The sequence below is a fragment of the Antechinus flavipes genome, chromosome 1 (genome assembly GCF_016432865.1).
Source record: "Antechinus flavipes isolate AdamAnt ecotype Samford, QLD, Australia chromosome 1, AdamAnt_v2, whole genome shotgun sequence".
Lineage (NCBI taxonomy): Eukaryota > Metazoa > Chordata > Mammalia > Dasyuromorphia > Dasyuridae > Antechinus > Antechinus flavipes.
The window spans coordinates 583,027,558-583,046,034 of record NC_067398.1 but is presented as its reverse complement, the minus strand read 5'-3'; the positions used below and the strand labels follow the sequence as shown (position 1 = coordinate 583,046,034).

The following is an 18,477-nucleotide window of genomic DNA, read 5'->3' as shown; positions in this document are numbered from 1 at the left end:
TTGCACTAGAATTATTATAATAGTCACCTAATTGGTCAGTCAATCAATAAAGCAGCCCACTATGCACTATGCTCAGAAGAAAAGCACTCAGATCAAAGGAGACTGGAAAATGCTTCTTACAAAGTGAAACTTTAGCTGAGACTTGAAGGAGACCAGGAGAAGAAATGAGAAGTGAAAGCCAGGAAAAATACTCAGAAATGGGAAATAAAGTGTCAGGTGTAAGGAACAGTGAGGAGGTCAAAGTCATTTGCAAACTGAAAAGTTAGGAAGGAGCCAGGCTATGAAGAGCTTTAAAAGCCAAACTGAGAATTTTTATAGTTGATTGAGGTAATAGGGAGGCACTGGAATTTTTTGAATGAGGGAAAGGGACAACATGGTCACACCTGTACTTTAAGAAGGTCAATTTGCCAGCTGAGTGGAGAATGGATTGGAGTGGGGAGAGACTTGAGACAGGGTGATGACCTGTACCAAGGTAGTAGCAGTTTCAGTGAAAGAAAGGAGAGGATGTGTAGTAGACATGTTACAGAGACAGAAACGAGAGCATTTGAAAATTGATTGGCTATGGGAACTGCTAAAGAGTAAGGATTTAATGACACCTAGATTGTGAGTCTGGGTGACTAGGAGAGTGCTGGTACTCTAAACCCTAATAGGAAAGTTAGAAAGAGAGAGTTTGGGGAAAATATAAGTTCAATTTGGGACATGTTGAGTGAATGAATGAACTAAAAGTAAATGGATCTGACCAATTTATCATCTTAAAATGAGCCGATTGTTTATAATGTTAATAACTAATAAATTATAAAATCCTTTTTTTCTTCTTTTTTTAGCCTCTATGACTGTTATTTCAGTGAAGGCAGTCTCAAGCATGATCTTTCTCTCTGTGAAGGGAAAAATGCAACTAACCTACCCTATCTTTTATATCATGTTCATCATCATGATGGCATCCTGTATTTTTCAGGTCAAGTAAGTCATCTCCTATATCCTTACTAATCTTTCAGAATTCCTCTCTGTTGCTGTGTATACTTATGTGTATTGACTACACATGATAATTAAAAGTGAGGTATAGCCAGTCTCTTTCCATGTTTGTCAAACTTTCTATTCTGTCTTGGTTTGTCATTCTCATCTAGTAATAAGGGACTTTTCTCTCTTTTTCTAAACATAACCTTAATGTCTTGTGATTTTTAAAGTGCTACATAATCCAGTTAAGTGCACTTTGATGCTTTCCTGATGCTCTCTTGCTTGTAATTAATATCCATGTTACATATATTGTCATTAGCAATAAATCACAGGGGTAAGTCTACATCCAGGGATTTCATTCTAAATATAGGAAATCCATGAACCTTTCACCTAGTCTCTTAGCTCATGTTCATTAATTGCCCAGAGATGGAAGAAACCAGACATTTGGCTGAGAGGGAAATCCTTTCCTAAGAACTTTTGTCTTTCACTGGAACTAACTTTGTGCTTGTCAGCCACTAAGTGATTATTGCATAGTGTCTAGTAGGGATAGCATTATACATTTAAAATTTCTTCTCTCTCTGTCTCTCCTTTGTATCTTCCTCCCCTTTTCTTTCTCTTCCTTCAATTGCTTTGATCCATTCCCCACCCCCAACTCTTTCAAAGCATGATTACTCCTCTGCCTGCTACGCTCCCTTGCATCAGCCATATGGTCTTTAAAAGAAGTTTTATGTTCCCCCAAAAAATGTCACACAAAAATAACTTCTCAGTGGTCTAGCATCAGCAAATTCCTATGCCAGCTGGGGAATATCAGGCCTTGTTGAGAGACAGAGAGAGAGAGAGAGAGAAAGAGAGAGAGAGAGAGAGAGAGAGAGAGAGAGAGAGAGAGAGAGAGAGAGAAAGTGAGGATGAGAGAGAATGAGAGAGAATAAGAGGAGAATGAGAGAGAATAAGAGAGAGAATGAGAAGAATAAGAGAGAGAAAGAGAATGAGAGAGAATAAGAGAGAGCGAGAGAGAGAGAGATTCCTTATCCCACTCTGTATGCTAGCTCAGATGCTCATTCAGTAAATGTCCCTTTAAACCAGGGATATTCTTCTAAAATGACTATTGAGCATCTGTAGGAAGAATGTGGAAAAACCCAACCTTTTGTCACTGTTGATTTGCTTTTAATTTCACTACCAAAAAGGGAGGAAAGGCAGCTTTTAAACTGTGTGTGGAGTTTCTAAGAAGCACAGACATCTAGAAAGTCTATCCTTGTATTTTGCTTTTCTCTCCTTTATTCAACTTTTCTTCTTAGAAAATCAGTTCTGTGCCCTGAAATAAACAAACTTGTGTTTTGGGTAGAAAGCTGTTCCCTCTAGTGCCAGCCCTATGCCCTTGGTACCCAGTCTTGCTGTTTTAGAAACCTTAAAGGAAGACATCTCCATTCCCAGAGTGCCACAGAAACCAAGCAAGGACTGAAACTGTTACTGGCTGAAGCCAGTGGGAGGCTGAGCTATTCACATATGCTCTACAGCTGGAGCACCGATCATTGTTTTTGAAACTGTAGACAAATCTTTGACTTCTCCATCTTCCTCTTGGCATGAGGCATGTCAATGGGCAGTTTGGCTATTCCCAGAATCTGATGTCTAACAGATCCCAGTGCCTATCCTGATGTGATACTAGCTTGAAATACTTCCAACTGAAACTTCTTGTGGCCTCTGAACATGATTAATTACTTTTCATTATTACTGTTGTTGGTTTAAACAGACCATAAAAACTGACATCTGATCTCATACATCAAATGCATATAGGCTGTGACCGCTGGTTTGGAATGCTCTGTTGCTATATTTCTCTTTGTAGTTATGGCTGAACTCCATGGACTCCTTAAAGTTCTTGCTAATACCAAATGAATCTTCTCACGGAGTCAGTAACTGTCTTTTGTTCTAGGTTTCTGAACCAAGTGATGAAGCTCTACAAAACAACAACAGTTATACCATTGAATTACATGTTCTTCACTACGAGTGCCATTATTGCAGGTAGGACTAGGTTATGGACAGTGGATATAAAAATGAGCATTTATTTTATTCATTCGGTTTCACTAAACACTGTGCTAGGCAGTGAGGATACAATGACTAAAGAGAAAGAGCCTCTACCCTCAGAGAATTTATTTTCTTTGAAATATCATATACCATATTCAAAGAAAAGTCACTATGAAGTATATAGAAAGTCATAACCACTGAGATGGGGGAAGAGAGGACCCTGAGTTGTTAGGATAATTAATAGTCTGTGTTGAAGTTTGCATTTAGATTCTGAAGCTTCAAGGTCTGTGATCAGTTTGGGCCTTCTCTATATTGTTGCTGATCACAATTCCTCCATACCAATGGATGGTCATCAAGAATCTAAGGATTCTTTGAGGCAGAAGGGAGGAGGAAGACCTTCTAGACATGGGCTATGATCTAAGGAAAGGCACAGAGGTAAGAGATGGAATGTCACTAACAGCTAGCAGGCCACTTTGACTAGAAGAGAAAGTACATGAAAGGGAATAACATCAAATAAGCCTGGAAAGGTAGGTGGAAACCAGATTGTGAAAGCTTTTAATGCCAGCCTGAGGATTTTGATTAAACATGATTAAATGATTTCTCCAAATACAAGTTTCTTTTGCTCTTGACTAAAAAGTGTTGGATATTTGTTTTTCATGACTAAAATAATAATATGAGAAAAAATAATATAAAGTTAAGAAACTTGGTCCAAAACAAATATCACATATTCATTCAGTGGTAGTTTGACACTATTTGACAATAGTGGCTTGTCCTATTTTTTTTTTTTTGGCCAGTGATGTACCTGCCACATCTGTGTTTCAGAGGGATTCATCTCCCAATGCAAAGTTTATGCCTTTTCTTTGTGCATTTTGATTTCTCCATTTTTGAATAGGTATAATCATTTCTTCAGACCAGACCAGAATGGCTTGCCAAAAAACTATGCACAGGAATAATTAGTTAATAGTCTGCTTCAGAGAGTTGAACTTTGCACTTTAATTCCAATGCTTCAGGGATCTGGGATTAGTTTGGGTGTTCTTTGCACTGATGCTGATCACAATCCCTCTATCACTTAATGAATGGTCTTTAAGAATTGCTATAGCCAGAACATTAATCCCTTTAAGGCCAATCAGGTGATAACCTCTCCAAATTTATCAAAGCTAGTCTTCAGCCAATAGAATCCATATTGTCTTTCAACTAAATCCATACTCAAAACCATTCCATTTTGGTTAGATTTGCCCAGAGCCTAGCATTCAAGAACACAAAGCTATTTTCACAACAGCATGATGCTAGAATTTTTATTGAACAATCTGTATACTAAATGAAGGAAATATAATAAAGGTTTATGATGCTTCTAACCTTAGCATGACATAGTGGCTGATGTGCTGGCCTTAGACTGAGGTAGACCTGAGTTGAAGTCTCACCTCTGTGGTGATACTGGTGGTGGGAGCTGGGAAAATCATTTAAGTCCTTGGTTCTCTAGGCAACCCTCTAAATTGCTGAAAAGGTATTGATCTACATTGTCAGAGAGTTTCCTCATCTGGGACTTTCTTGTGCCAATGAAATTACAAGTCCAGTCCTCTCCACTAACATTTGTTCTTATTGAGAATTTAAAATTCAAAGAACATAAATCTCTCTCTTTCTCTCTCTCTTTCTCTCTCTCTCTCTCTCTCTCTCTCTCTCTCTCTCTCTCTCTCTCTCTCTTGCTGTGTGTGTGTGTCTCCATCTGTCTGTCTTTTTCTCTGTCTCTCCCTCTGTCTCTGTCTCCTTGTTTCTGTCTTTTTCTCTCTGTCTGTCTGTCTCTCCATATATATACATATATATACATACACATATATCTATGTATGTATATATATGTAAACAGATACATATTATATAATCCTCTAAGTTCTCTTCCTACTCTAAGAGAAAGGTATAAGTAATTGCTGTTTACATGTATGTTATAAAATTTAACATTATATTATTAAAAATTTTACTTTTTTATATTGTAAAAAAATTGGAATTTTACAAAGGAGAGAAAATACAAATTGAAAGCTTAGTTTATGTTAGTGGGAAAGAGCCTTCTCTATGTTTGTGTCAGAACTGGACCATCTCTGCTCAGCAAATTAGTCAGTCAGTCAATAAGCATTCATTAAGTGCTTACTATGTGCTGGGCACTGTGGTAATTCTGGGGGGGGGGGCAGGGGAGCAAAAGGACATCTTTAAGGAGCTCTTATTCTAATAGAGGAAATTATTCAAACACCTCTATAAGTATAAAATAGAAGCAGATTAGGTGAAAGGTCATCTCAAAGGGAAGGCACTAGTAATATTAAGGAGAGAAAGGCAGGAAATGCTGACAAAAACGCCCGCAGTAGATTTGATTTTAACTGCTTCTTAAAAGAAGCCTAGGAAGTTAGGGGGCACAGTTTAGGAAAGAAAGCACTGCAGGTCTGGGGAATGGCCAGTGAAAAAGTAAGAAAGTCAATATTGTTGAATCTTAGAGTACATGGAAAGGAGCAAAATTTCTAAGACTGAAAATGTAGCAAGGGGCCAAGTTATAAAGGACTTCAAATGCCAAACAGAGACCTTTAAGTTTGATTCTGGAAGCAATGGGAGTTTACTGGAATTTATTGAGGAAAGGGATGACATGGGATGACATCCCACACTGTAGGAAAATCATTTGGGCAGATTTTATGATACCAATCAATTGAAGCTTCCTTAGGCCAATTATTATTAATTATAATTAATATGTATTTTAAGAATTACTTATTAATCTAACTATCATTAATAGCCAAAAATTTTTAGGATTAGGATTAGTGGCAACTAGCATGATTTCCCTAAAATAGAATATAGGATATACTGTGGGCTAACTTCTCATCCCAAAAGTATCAATTTCATCAGAAGTTTCAAATCACAAGTCCTCTGAAGTATATCAGCCTTCTGGTCTATTTTATCTTATTTCTATTTATGCTTAACATAAGGTTAGGTACTTTGAGGAGTGCAAAAATAATATTGGACATGGTATCTTTCTATAAAAAAAAGTTTACCATCTAATTTAAGCAATGACTGACACACATGAAATAAACAGTATAACATACAATTAACAAACAATATCAAAAATGTGTCATATGTTGTTAAGTTGTATGCTATAACTGAATAGTTTGGTAGACATTCAAAAAATAGTAAGGTAATAAAAAATTATTATCTTCTAAAAGAGTCAAAAGCCAATCATTCCCTGCCCCAAAGAAATTTAAAATCTAGCAGGAGAGACATTTTGTTATTGTTGTTTGGTCATTGTTGTATGTTCCTGATTTTTCATGATCCCATTTGGGGTTTTCTTGGCAAAGAAACTAAAATGGTTGACTATTTCCATGTCCAACTTATTTTATTTATTATTATTATTATTATTATTATTATTATTTTTGCTGAGGTAATTGGGGTTAAGTGACTTGCCCAGGGTCACACAGCTAGGAAGTGTTAAGTGTCTGAGGCCAGATTTGAACTCAGGTCCTCCTGACTTCAGGGATGGTGCTCTATCCACTGTACCAACTAGCTGTCCCTCCACCTTATTTTAAAGGTGAGAAAACCAAAGCAAACAGAGTTAAGTGACTTGTTAAGGAGACATCTCCATTAGATATGTACAAACAAGTTAGACAGGACAAATAGGAAGTAATTAAAAGAGAGTTTAAAGGGATTAGAAGAGGCTTCCTATAAAAGATGTGATTTTAATTAGGACTTAAAGGAAGCCAGTGATGATTAAGGATCAGAGGATTCATTATGGAGACAGTTCTTAATGGGTCCTTGAAGAATCTGTAGTTTTTTAATACAAAGAAAGAAAGGGGGATATTCCAGATCAGGGGAGCAACATATGGAAAGAAGTGAGCATGAGGAGAGAGGCTTGATTTCATCAAAGGGTGCATATTAAAGATTACTAGAAAATAATATCAAGTAGGAACCAGATTCTATTAAAATACAATTCAATTTAATTCATTTCAATTGAAAGTAGTAAGTAACTGCTTTGTACACTTTGCTCTCTAGGGAATACATAGGAAAAAACCCAAATTCCCTATCCTCAAAGAGCTTATATTCAGTTGAAAACCATGCAGCAGAATTTTAGTCATAAATATAATGAGATTCAGAGGCATATACATTGAAAGTTTTTGAACCGCAAAGCCAATTGATGAAAGTTAACACTTAAGGATGATTAGTCTGATAGCAATATTCAAGGTGGATCTTTGGGAGTAGAAGCTTAAATACAGATTATTAAGTATTTCAGGCATAAAGTAGGCTTGGTGTAGCATTTGGACAGTGAGAATGGAGAGAAAGGGATGGTTTTTAAAAGGAACAATAAGCAGATTTTGATGACTAATTGAAAGAGAAGTGTAAACTAGAGAGAGATTCTGAAATATTTGAAGACAAAAACCTTCAGCCAGATCAAAACATTCCTATTTGTATGCATTCACATGAGTTATGCATAATGAATAACAATTGTAATGTGATATGATGTGTATGTGCAGCTGAAAACTTTTCTATGTGTTGTCTCCCCAATTCAAAAGTGAGCTCCTTTGGAAACTGGAACATCTTACTTTTCATTTTGAATCCAAGTGGCTTAGCAAGTGCTTGGCATATGGCACACTCCTAATAAATTCTTTTTCCTTCATTCATATGTGTATATATAAATATGTATGGTGAAATTTTCTTTTCCAGTTTTAGAATAGGTACAGGGCAGAAGAGAAGAATGACTCAGTTGTGCAGAGGTTCAGAACATCCATGACTTCGATCAACATAGCTATGAATGCAGTTGATAGAATGTTGGACTTGAAGTTCAGAGCTAACCTCAGATACTAGCTGGGTGACCCTGAACTTTCTTATCCCAATCTGAAAAATGAAGATTAATAAGAGCACTTACCTCTCAAGGTTTTTGTGAAAATAAAATGAGATAATATTTATAAAGCACTTTTGTAAACCTTAAAGTGCTCTATAAATGCTTGCTATTATCATTATTATTATAGTCACAATACTAAAACTATAGGACAATAAAGGAGTAAAATTGTATATTTAGTGATCAGCAGTACAGCTAAGTTGCACAGTGCATAGAGCACGAGGCCTAGAGTTAGGATGATTTGAAATTCAAACATAGCTTAATGTTTTCTAGCTGTGTGAAGCTGTACAAGTCACTTTACACTGTTTGCCTCCATTTCCTTATCTGTCAAATGAGCTGGAGAAGGAAATGGCAAACTCCTCCGATATTCCTGCTAAGAAAACCCCAAATGAGATCATGAAAAGTCAGATATGACTGAACAACATTTACTTAAAACCAAAAATGTCACAATATTGTTGTTAGAAATTAATCTTATGCGGGTAAAGGCATGACAAATATGTAATTCATTTTTATCTTTGATCCCACTCTAGGAATTATATTTTATCAAGAATTCCTAGGGGCAGCTTTGCTTAGTGCATTTATGTACCTTTTTGGGTGAGTATTCCAAAAACTTGCTAGAAAACTAACAAACTGTAAAGAAAAATTCCTTTTTGAAATATCTGAATGTGGAATCATATTCTTTGATAACATGTATATATGCAAATTAAACATTTACTGATAATACATCACAATTTTGCAACCTCCACATGTAGTTATGAGACCCCATATGGGGTCACAAAAACATTTTAAGAAACTTTGAACTCAAAAATCATTCTTAGTCCATGGAACCATCATCACAGCCTGAAACAGACTCACAAAAATCCATAAGATGCTCCCTAGCAAAAACTACAGGAGTTTTATAAGACCATTCATGCCCATGGGGCCATCCAGATAGAAAGGAAGTTGTATTAGAACAGTCTCAGAGTTGGGGCTTAATAATATTCTGTGATGGTATAGTTCTGCAGTTTTCAAAGTCCTTTGATATGGGTCCCTAGTGTGGGGATTTAGTGATTATAATCCCTGACATTCATCCTAAGATGACTGGAAGCCCTAAAAAGGCCCTGTGTTGTCACTAAGCTCTTGGAAATAATCAGCTCACTAGCATTTATTAGGCACTTATGCTATGCTAGACACACGCCAGGCACTGAAGATATAGGCATAAATCAAAATAGTGGGTGTATAGGACTTGTTCCCTTGTACATGCAATGACAGCTTTCTGACCATGTACTCACTCAATCTTAATTACGCCATAAAATTCCAACTCTAGTTCTGTTTTTTTTTTTAAACTTTAAACAAGAAAAATTTCTACTTGAAAATGTAATTTCACAAAACTTCTGGATCTGAACCCTGTAATTGATCTTGAGGCCAAGGACAATGAAATGTCCTAGAAAATTAAAGAATCCTTTTTTAAAAAAAACATATGTTGAGTAACAGGAATAGGGAAGGGCATGCAGAGTAATAGATAATACCTCATCTCTACCCAAAGAGGCTAGAGTTTGATTTAGCCAACCAGATGGTGAAAATATGGAGTGAGAATTTATGAGAAGCCACCCAAACCTCAACTTTGGGTACAAGCATCCTCAGCCACAACAAGGACAAGTGGCAGTCAGCTCACTACGAATGAGAAACAGAATGAATGAAGCCATTGGAATCTGTGTTACTACTGGGAATATGAGGTCCCAGTTAATTGTTTCTTTAAATAATGGGTAGTTTCACTTTTCTTGACAGTCACTATTGTTGCAGGTGTTTTCTGTCCTTTTTTGGAGTGCTTTTGGTCACAAGAAATCGAGACAAGGAACATTTGCAACAATCATATATTGATTTTGGACAAATTCCTGGTAAGATTTCAAACTCTTTAACTTATTCACAGAAATTCCTATCATCACTAATCAATCAATTCACCCACAGGCATTTTTTAATGGGCCAGGCTTTGGGGATATGAAACATGAAACAGTCTCTGTCCTCAGAGAGCTTATATTCTACTGGAGAAAACAGTGTTTTCACAGATAAGTAAATATAGGCATGTGTGTTATACATATGCGTATATATATACATATATACACACAGATATATATGTATACACACACACACATATATATATAAAATACAATAATAGACAGAGATGCCAAAGAAGAGAGAGACATTGCTATTTCTGGATGACAGGTGCACTGTAACCAACTATACTGTCTCGAGCAGTTGATTAAATTTTTAGTATGAGCATTAATACCCAGAAAATTGGCAAACACTCTAAATCAAAACTTAGATTATTGCTTCACTGATTATCTAGACTTAATAAAGTAGTAATGAAATATTAATCATGTAAATTAAATTGCGTTATGAATACATTTTTCTTGAAGAGCCAATTGTTAGACATTTACCAGTAGTATATCCCTGTCAGTGTGACACCACGTGTGACTTTCCTGGAATTTCTGCACTACTAGATCTAGTTCTGCCCTCTGAGGCCAAGTAGAACAAACTTAATTCAGATAGCTATCTAAAGATGCATCCCGTTCATTCTCCTGATCCCTGCCTCTGTCAGCATATCCCCACCTTCCTTAAAGTATGCTCTGAGGAAAGAAATACCACACACTATCTGTGTCTAGCCAATCTCCTTCTCATTGCTCCCTTAGGGCTTTGATCTCCAGGAGAAAAAGAAGACCATCCAAAAGATTCTCATAGACTTACACACTGAAAATTTGGCTGAAATTTTTGAAATAGTGTACTACTGGACAAAGACATGAGCTATATAAAGGCAGAGTGTTCATAGCAAATAATGGCCTCCATGGCAAGACCTCATTAACTATTAACTTATAATAAATACTTTTGTGACATAACCACAAGCCTGGGGGGAAGTAATAAATTTAGTAGGCCAATAACAAAAAAATGCTTTATTTTATTACATGTGTAATGGGGGCTATGTGATCTGAATAGAAAAAAGAAGAAATAGCAAGTTAGAAGAAGTTTATATGGACTAGTAAATGCTTTACCAACATGTGGAGCACTGGAAAAACTGTAGTTAAGGAAAAGAAAAAGAACTATGAATCCTTTATACTGAATATGAAATTTTTTTAAACTAGCATTTATTAAGCACCTATTATATGCCAAGGACTATGTTAAGTGGTTCACAAATATCATCTTATTTGATCTTCATAACAACCCTGGGAGGTGGGTGCTATTATTATCTCCATTTATAGTTGAGAAAACTGAAGCTGAGATTAAATGAATCGCCCAGGATCACATGGCTATTACATGTCTGAAGCCAAATGAACTTGTCTTCCTTACTCCGAGATCAGAGATTTATCCCATTGTGCCACATTTTTTGATACAGTTCTGTCTGGCATTTCATTTCCTACATAATCTCTTTCCTTCCTGCCTTTTCAGTCTGCTTAGCTCTTTACTCCCTCTGTGTGCTCTGTGATCCAGTGACATAGATTTCCTGGTTGTTCCTCAAACAAGTCACCCATTGCCAGATTCCCTGCCTATCCCCCTTGCCAGGAATACTCCCTCTTCACCTTTGCTTCTGGACTTCCTGGCTTTTTTCAAGTTGCCGCTCAGATCTCACTACTAATGCCTTCCCCTTCCAGATTACCTGCCTTCTTCCCTAAATATATCTTGTATGCTGTGCTGTTTATCCATTCATTCATTCCTGCCCGATTCTTCATGAGCATCTCAGTGCTATCCATGAAGTTTTCTTGACAAAGATACTGGAACAGTTTGCTATTTCCTTCTCCAGTGTATTAAGGCAAATTAGCTGGTTGGTTGATTGGTTGATTGATTGGATGGTGTCTTTCATTCTCTTAGTTTTTGTTTGTTTCTTTTTTTTTTAATAACTTTTTATTGATATGCCAGGGTAATTTTTTACAGCATTATCCCTTGCATTCACTTCTGTTCCAATTTTTCCCCTCCCTCCCTCCACCCCCTCCCCCAGATGGCAAGCAATCCTTTACATGTTGAATGGGTTTCAGTATATCCTAGATACAATATATGTGTGCAGAACCGAACAGTTTTCTTGTTGCACAGGGAGAATTGGATTCAGAAGGTATAAATAACCCGGGAAGAAAAACACAAATGCAAGCAGTTTATATTCATTTCCCAGTGTTTTTTCTCTGGGTGTAGTTGCTTCTGTCCATCTTTGATCAATTAAGGCTCTCTTTATCGAAGAGATCCACTTCCATCAGAATACATCCTCAAACAGTATCGTTGTTGAGGTATATAATGATCTCCTGGTTCTGCTCATTTCACTCAGCATCATTTCATGTAAGTCTCACCAGTCCTCTCTGTATTCATCCTGCTGGTCATTCCTTACAGAACAATAATATTCCATAACATTCATATACCACAATTTACTCAACCATTCTCCAATTGATGGACATCCTTTCATTTTCCAGCTTCTAGCCACTACAAACAGGGCTGCCACAAACATTTTGGCACATACAGGTCCCTTTCCCTTCTTTCGTATCTCTTTGGGGTATAAGCCCAGTAGAAACACTGCTGGATCAAAGGGTATGCACAGTTTGATAACTTTTTGAGCATAGTTCCAAATTGCTCTCCAGAATGGCTGGATGTGTTCATAATTCCACCAACAATGTATCAGTGTCTCTGTTTTCCCACATCCCCTCCAACATTCCCCATTATCTTTCCCTGTCATTCTAGCCAATCTGACAGGTGTGTAGTGGTATCTCAGAGTTGTCTTGATTTGCATTTCTCTGATTAATAATGATTTGGAGCATATTTTCATATGTCTATAAATAGTTTCAATTTCTTCGTCTGAGAATTGTCTGTTCATATCCTTTGACCATTTATCAATTGGAGAATGTGTCTTTCATTCTCAAAGGACAAAATGACATTGCTATTTTAGAATCAAGTTAGTATGTCTGACTGTGACTGATCAGACCAAGCTCAGAATGCTCTGCCACAGGTCAGACCCAAATAGTCCCTGTAAACATTCTCTTTGTATATCTTGGATTTCTTCTTAATTGATCATATGACATAGAAGACATTGGGACAGGAACACCCAGCGTGGCTTATCTTCTTCAGAGAAGGTGTTGTGTATATAAGCAGAGAAGGTGTGTATCTATAAGCAAAGCAGAACTGAATTAGCTCAGAAGAATTAAGGCAGAGATTAAGTGATTTGCCCAGTTCGCACAGTAGTAACTATATGTGGCCACATTTGAACTCGAGTCTTCCTTACTCCAAGCCCAGCACTCTATCCACTGCCTCCAATCTTGTATATAAGTAGTTATTCACATATTATCTCCCCTACTGGAATGTGAGCTCCTTGAGAGAAGAGAAGTTTTTTGTAACTCTTTGTTTTTCATTGTATCTTCAATATGTTGCACAATGCCTGATTCATTGTAAGTGTTTAATAAATGCTTGTTGACTTAAGTATCTATATGACCTTGAATAAGCCAAAGGAACATTGCTCTAGAATTATAAAGAACCTCAAAAGCCATCTAGTCCAAACTTCCCATTTAATAGATGAGAAAACTGAGTACTCAAGATCATATAGGTTTTATCAAAAGTAGGATCTGAATCTAGCTCGTGACTCTAAGTACAGAGACAATATTGTTTCCATTGTACCATACTGCTTCCTCTAGTGTTTTTGAGCTTCAGTTACCTTGCCCAGTTAAATAAGGATATTTCTATTAACTACATTATAGGATTATTGTGATGGAAACACTTTTTAAACCATTAAAATGCTATGTTAATTTACTTAATGTAGGTATTTGCAAACACAGTGTCTTATGGTAGATTAGAGAGTTGCATTTCATCAAGAAAGTCTGGATTCAAGACCCACTTTTTTTACAGATACTGACTCTATGATCCTGAGGAAGTTAAAGTTCTAATTTTCCCAGGCAACTCTCTAAGACTATGAACCATTAACAGTTTCTGATGAGCTCTACTAGAGGGAAGGTTTCAAACTCCAAGAAACACAAGCTCCTTCCACTGATGAAATCACTGCTCTGGACCAAAAGGGGGAATTAGGGAAAAAAAAAAAACTTGAAGGATTTTAAAAAAATTCTTCTTATCCCCACAGGGAAACAAATGTTGGACAAAATCCAGCCAGAGGCCAATGGCCAAACCTATGGAACTCTGCCTGATGAAAGCAACTCCACGAAGAGCTCAGGCAGAGAGAAGAAAGACATCTGAATGCCAAGAGGAACATTTGTTGGCCTGTTATTTAATACTACCTTTAAAGCAAACTGCACATGTCCTATTTGTGGCAAAAGTTATTTTATGGTGACATTTGTTCATATTGTCTCAGTGTTTCCTGCCTCTCTCCTCTTGGGACAATCATGTGCCTGCTCAGCTTTGAGAAACTAATGCTTTCTGAAAACCGAAAAGTCTAGAAATGTAATCTGCAATTACTTTAATGCTCCAGACCTCTGACTAGTCATCATTTATTTGTCCTTGTAAAGTTTAAATACATCATAGATGAGTGTTTGTGTGTGTTCGGATATGTGTGTATACATATGCAGGTGCATCCTATTTCATATTCAAACCAAATGTATTTGGGAGGAATCAGTTTCTCTACTTTATAATCACTTCTTCTTACCTACTCCTGACATACTTCTAAGAAAAAGAGGCTTTATACTATTTCTTTTTATGAGGGAGAATTATTTAAAGCATACTTATAAAGAACTAATCCTTGGAGTCCTAGATTAGTTCGGTGAATCATCTTTTCTAAAAATCAAAGCTTTTGCAGTCATCCTTTGAAAATTAAGGGCCTTTTGTAGACTGGAATTTTTTTTCAGCAGTACACTCTAATTATGGACCTCAAAGCTTAATATCCTTGGCTGGTTTATTTAAAAAAAAAAAAAAACAATGCCCTATTTAAGATAGGAAAGTTTTAATAGAAAAGCATACTCTATAAAGTTAAGTTATGATAATCACTGATATTTATATGTACTTTCAAGTTTGCAAATCACTTTCCATAAATTATCTCATCTTAACCTCATAAGAACTTTGTGAGGTAGGTAGGTACCTATTTTATAGGTACATAATATCCCTATTTTTATAGATGAGGAAATTGAAGCTCAGAAAGGTTAAATGTCAGAGGCGGGATCTTAGCTGTGTCCAAATCCAATCTTCCATCTATTTTGTTATGCTGCTGAATTTTCCTATAAAAAAATTTAAGAATTTAAAGGTCCAGATTCCTTTAGCTCTAATGCTTTGATGTAATAATTGAGCTTGAAGAAAAATCTTTATATGTTATATACATATATTTGTCTTTCATTATGATGTCTTTGACAAATAGATTGTACAATGCGATTTTTTTAATCGCAAAGATGTCAGAATTCCTATTCAAATTATTAGTGATATTCTCAGCTGCCATGTGCTGTTTTTATTGCAGGTAATTAGTTCAGAGATTTTAAATGCCTTTCTAGGTAAAGAGAGACTTACACTGTTGAAGAGTTGAATTTTATCTGAATTTTAACCCATACCTAATTATGTGAAGAGCCTATAAATGAGTTGTAACTTTCCAGAGTTCATAAGCAGAAAACAAACTGAGGCAGGAATTCTGTGACAGATCACCTTTTGATCACATTTACTTCCATGCAAAATTGATTCGTAGTGTGTCACACATGAATTGAGTTGAACAAGCATTTCTTAAACATTTTTCTTACTATGCACAAAACATCATGCCTGGTTCTATAGAGAGGATACTTTGACGAGTATAATCATCTAGACCTTTAAGTAACTCAAAATCTAGTAGATAAGGAATAAATTACTGTTGTTTGATTTCAGTTATGTTTGATTCTTCATGGCCCCTTTGGCGATTGTTTTTGGCAAGATATTGGTTTACCATTTCCTTTTCCAAGTCATTTTTACAGATGAGGAAACTAAGACAAACAGGGTTAAGTGACTTGCCCAGGGTCACACAGCTTATACATGTCTGAGACCAGATTTAAACTCATGAAGATGATTCCAAGTCCAATGTTCTAGCTGCTGAGCCACCCAGCAACAAGAAATAGCTATTCAAATTACTATAGTACAAGGTAGAATGTTAAGTCCAGTTCAACAATTATTATTAAGCATTTACCATGTTCAAAGTACTATGTTAAATGCCAAGGATTCAAAGACCTTTGGTAGCACAGCCTGCCCATTCTGTCCTCCAATCCCCATAGCTTTAGTTTCCTTGCTAGTACTTCTCTTGGAGCATGCCCTCCTTATCTCTGCCTCTCAGAAAAAGCCCTGGCTTCTTTAAAAGTTCAGTTCAGGAACCATATCCCAACCCTACTTCATCTTTGAGAGTTTATTTTAGATGAAAATAAATCTCCAGAGAGAAGACAATAGCCCACACTGACCCAGACCATACTGTTCTTAATGTTGTCTCTGGACTTTCAGCTCATTGACCATCTAACCCAACTCTTTGTTTTGATACTTTAGCAAGTGCTTTATAGAATATCTCATCATTCCCTGATGGTGCCTTCAATCAATCAACAAGCATTTATATGAAGTGCTGGGCTCTATGCTCTGGGGTAATGGACAAAAGTTTCCCTGACCTCAAGGAGGTCATTATATTCCAAGCAATAGGGTGAGAAGGAGATGTACATTGGTGTACAGATATAAATGAAATAGGAATCTAGTGCATTATATACCCTATTGGCTTGCTAAGATATCCCTATATCTAGAGGATAATGAGATAACTTTATAAGAGAATTGTAATAATGAGCAAGGGAAGTACCTTGAGGAGACAGACTATGGAGCATGTGTAGACATTCTGAACTTATTCTTGTCAGTTAACTACACATAAGAAGTAATTGCCAAGGCTTTCCAAAAATCCTGTAATTTCAACTATAGTCTCTTTATTTCATTTGCTTTTATGGGATCTCAGTAACTCATTTCTTCATAGCATCCAATGAAAGGAACGTCAAAAGTTGGGAAAAGCAGGTAGTTTAATGGAACTGGAATGCTAGTCATTAGCCCCCTAGTACATGAAGGAATATAGCCAATAGAAAAATGCCACCTACAATTCTCTCAGGTTACCTAAGACTCTGAAGGGCAGACATAGCCTGCTTTGTCTTTGAGCAAGAGCCAGAGCAACCATTTCATATGGACTAGCTTTTTTGAAGGAATATTTTTTTGAATTTTGAAGGAATATTTACTTCAAAAATATATCAAGGACAAATGTACCAACATTTTCCTCCAATACCTCTGAGCCAAACTCCATCTTAGAGAGACAACTTTGCTAGATGATGAGCCATGACCTATATGCTAAAACCTCATTGCACAATATTAATAAAGGCATAATAATATAAGCATAATGTTAGACAGCCAATGGCTCAATGAATAGACCATTGGATCTGGAGTCAAAAAGACTTGAGTTCAAATCAGATACTTAGCAAGTCACTTAATCTTCATCTTGATTAACTGGAGGAAAAAATGGCAGATTACTCCAGGATCTCTTACAAGAGAAACATCTCTATCCCTCAGATAATTTGATCCACAGTATCATGAAGAGTTGGATACATCTGAATGACCAAACAACAACAAATCTGCAAAACAAATATGGGGTACCTTGGAGAGGGACAGAACTGGTAGATATCTCTATTAACAGAAAACCTACACAAGTGAAAGAACTAAATTTTGGGGAATATTATATATTTGTTGTTGCTCAATTGTATTCAACTCTTCTTGACATCATAGATGTTCTATGGGGTTTTCTTGACATGGATACTGGAGTATCTTTCTTTAGTAGAATACGGCAAGCAAGATTAAATGGCGTGTGCAGGGTCACAGTATCTGTGTATCTGAAGTTGTATCTGAAGCTGAATTTGAGCTCAGGCCTTCTTGACTCCAGGCCCAGTGTTCTTGCCACCAAGCTGCCCTTTCAGAATACAGATTACACTAATAAGGAAATATGTTTTGCATAACTTCACATGTATAATTGATTTCATATTACTTGGCTTCTCAAGGAATAAGGGAGGGATGGGAGGTAAGGAGAGAATTTATAACTCAATATTTTAAAAAATGAATGTTAAAATTTTCTTCATGCATTTGGAAAATATTTAACAAAATAAATATTAATATTTTTAAAAGAATATAGGGCCATATTCTAGATCTTTAAACTTAACTAACATCTTTTATATAGAGGAAATGAAAATAGAAAATATGGTATCTTTATCACTTGTTAAATTCCTTACTCCTTTTGATAGTTCCCATTTAGATCACCAAATAGCTAGATTAGAAAGATCTTTATTGAACCCACACTCCAGGTTGATAATAGTGTTGGGATGAGTAATAAGGCTCCTCCCATCCAGCAGATTAAAATAGAGCCCTTTACCTTCTGCTTATGTCTCAGTTTACATGCCTACAAACCCTATAATTTGTAATACTTATGTGAACAGGATCACTCAAAAAAGAAAATAAAAGAAAATTTTCCTTAAAGTGGTGAGTCAGAATGTGGATTCCCATTTTTACCCCACTGGGTCATAGGAAGTCTCTTCTATAACCAAGAAGTCAGACAGATTTAATAAATTTTCTTTATCTCTGAGCTCTTGAAGGGAAATGTCAATGAATAGCATGTGAGATGGATTCCAGCAGAGGCAGATGTGGCAAGATGAGCCACATAGCCATAGTGATGGATTTAAGAAGCACAATTT

The 18,477-nt window shown here is 36.3% G+C and overlaps 1 protein-coding gene across 4 annotated transcripts in view; it reads left to right on the top strand.

Moving 5' to 3' along the window:
• The window catches only part of NIPAL2 (NIPA like domain containing 2), a 132,538-nt gene extending 114,276 nt beyond the window's left edge, over positions 1-18,262 (top strand). For 2 of the 4 annotated variants that reach the window (XM_051970906.1, XM_051970905.1), the window contains 5 exons: positions 825-960; positions 2,882-2,970; positions 8,362-8,425; positions 9,614-9,708; positions 13,908-18,262. In XM_051970906.1, the coding sequence (XP_051826866.1) occupies positions 825-960; positions 2,882-2,970; positions 8,362-8,425; positions 9,614-9,708; positions 13,908-14,020 (497 nt within the window). In that variant the 3' untranslated portion in view covers positions 14,021-18,262. The remainder of the gene's footprint in view (positions 1-824; positions 961-2,881; positions 2,971-8,361; positions 8,426-9,613; positions 9,709-13,907) is intronic. The other 2 variants (XM_051970907.1, XM_051970908.1) reach the window with 2 other exon arrangements.
• Positions 18,263-18,477: the final 215 nt, after the last annotated feature.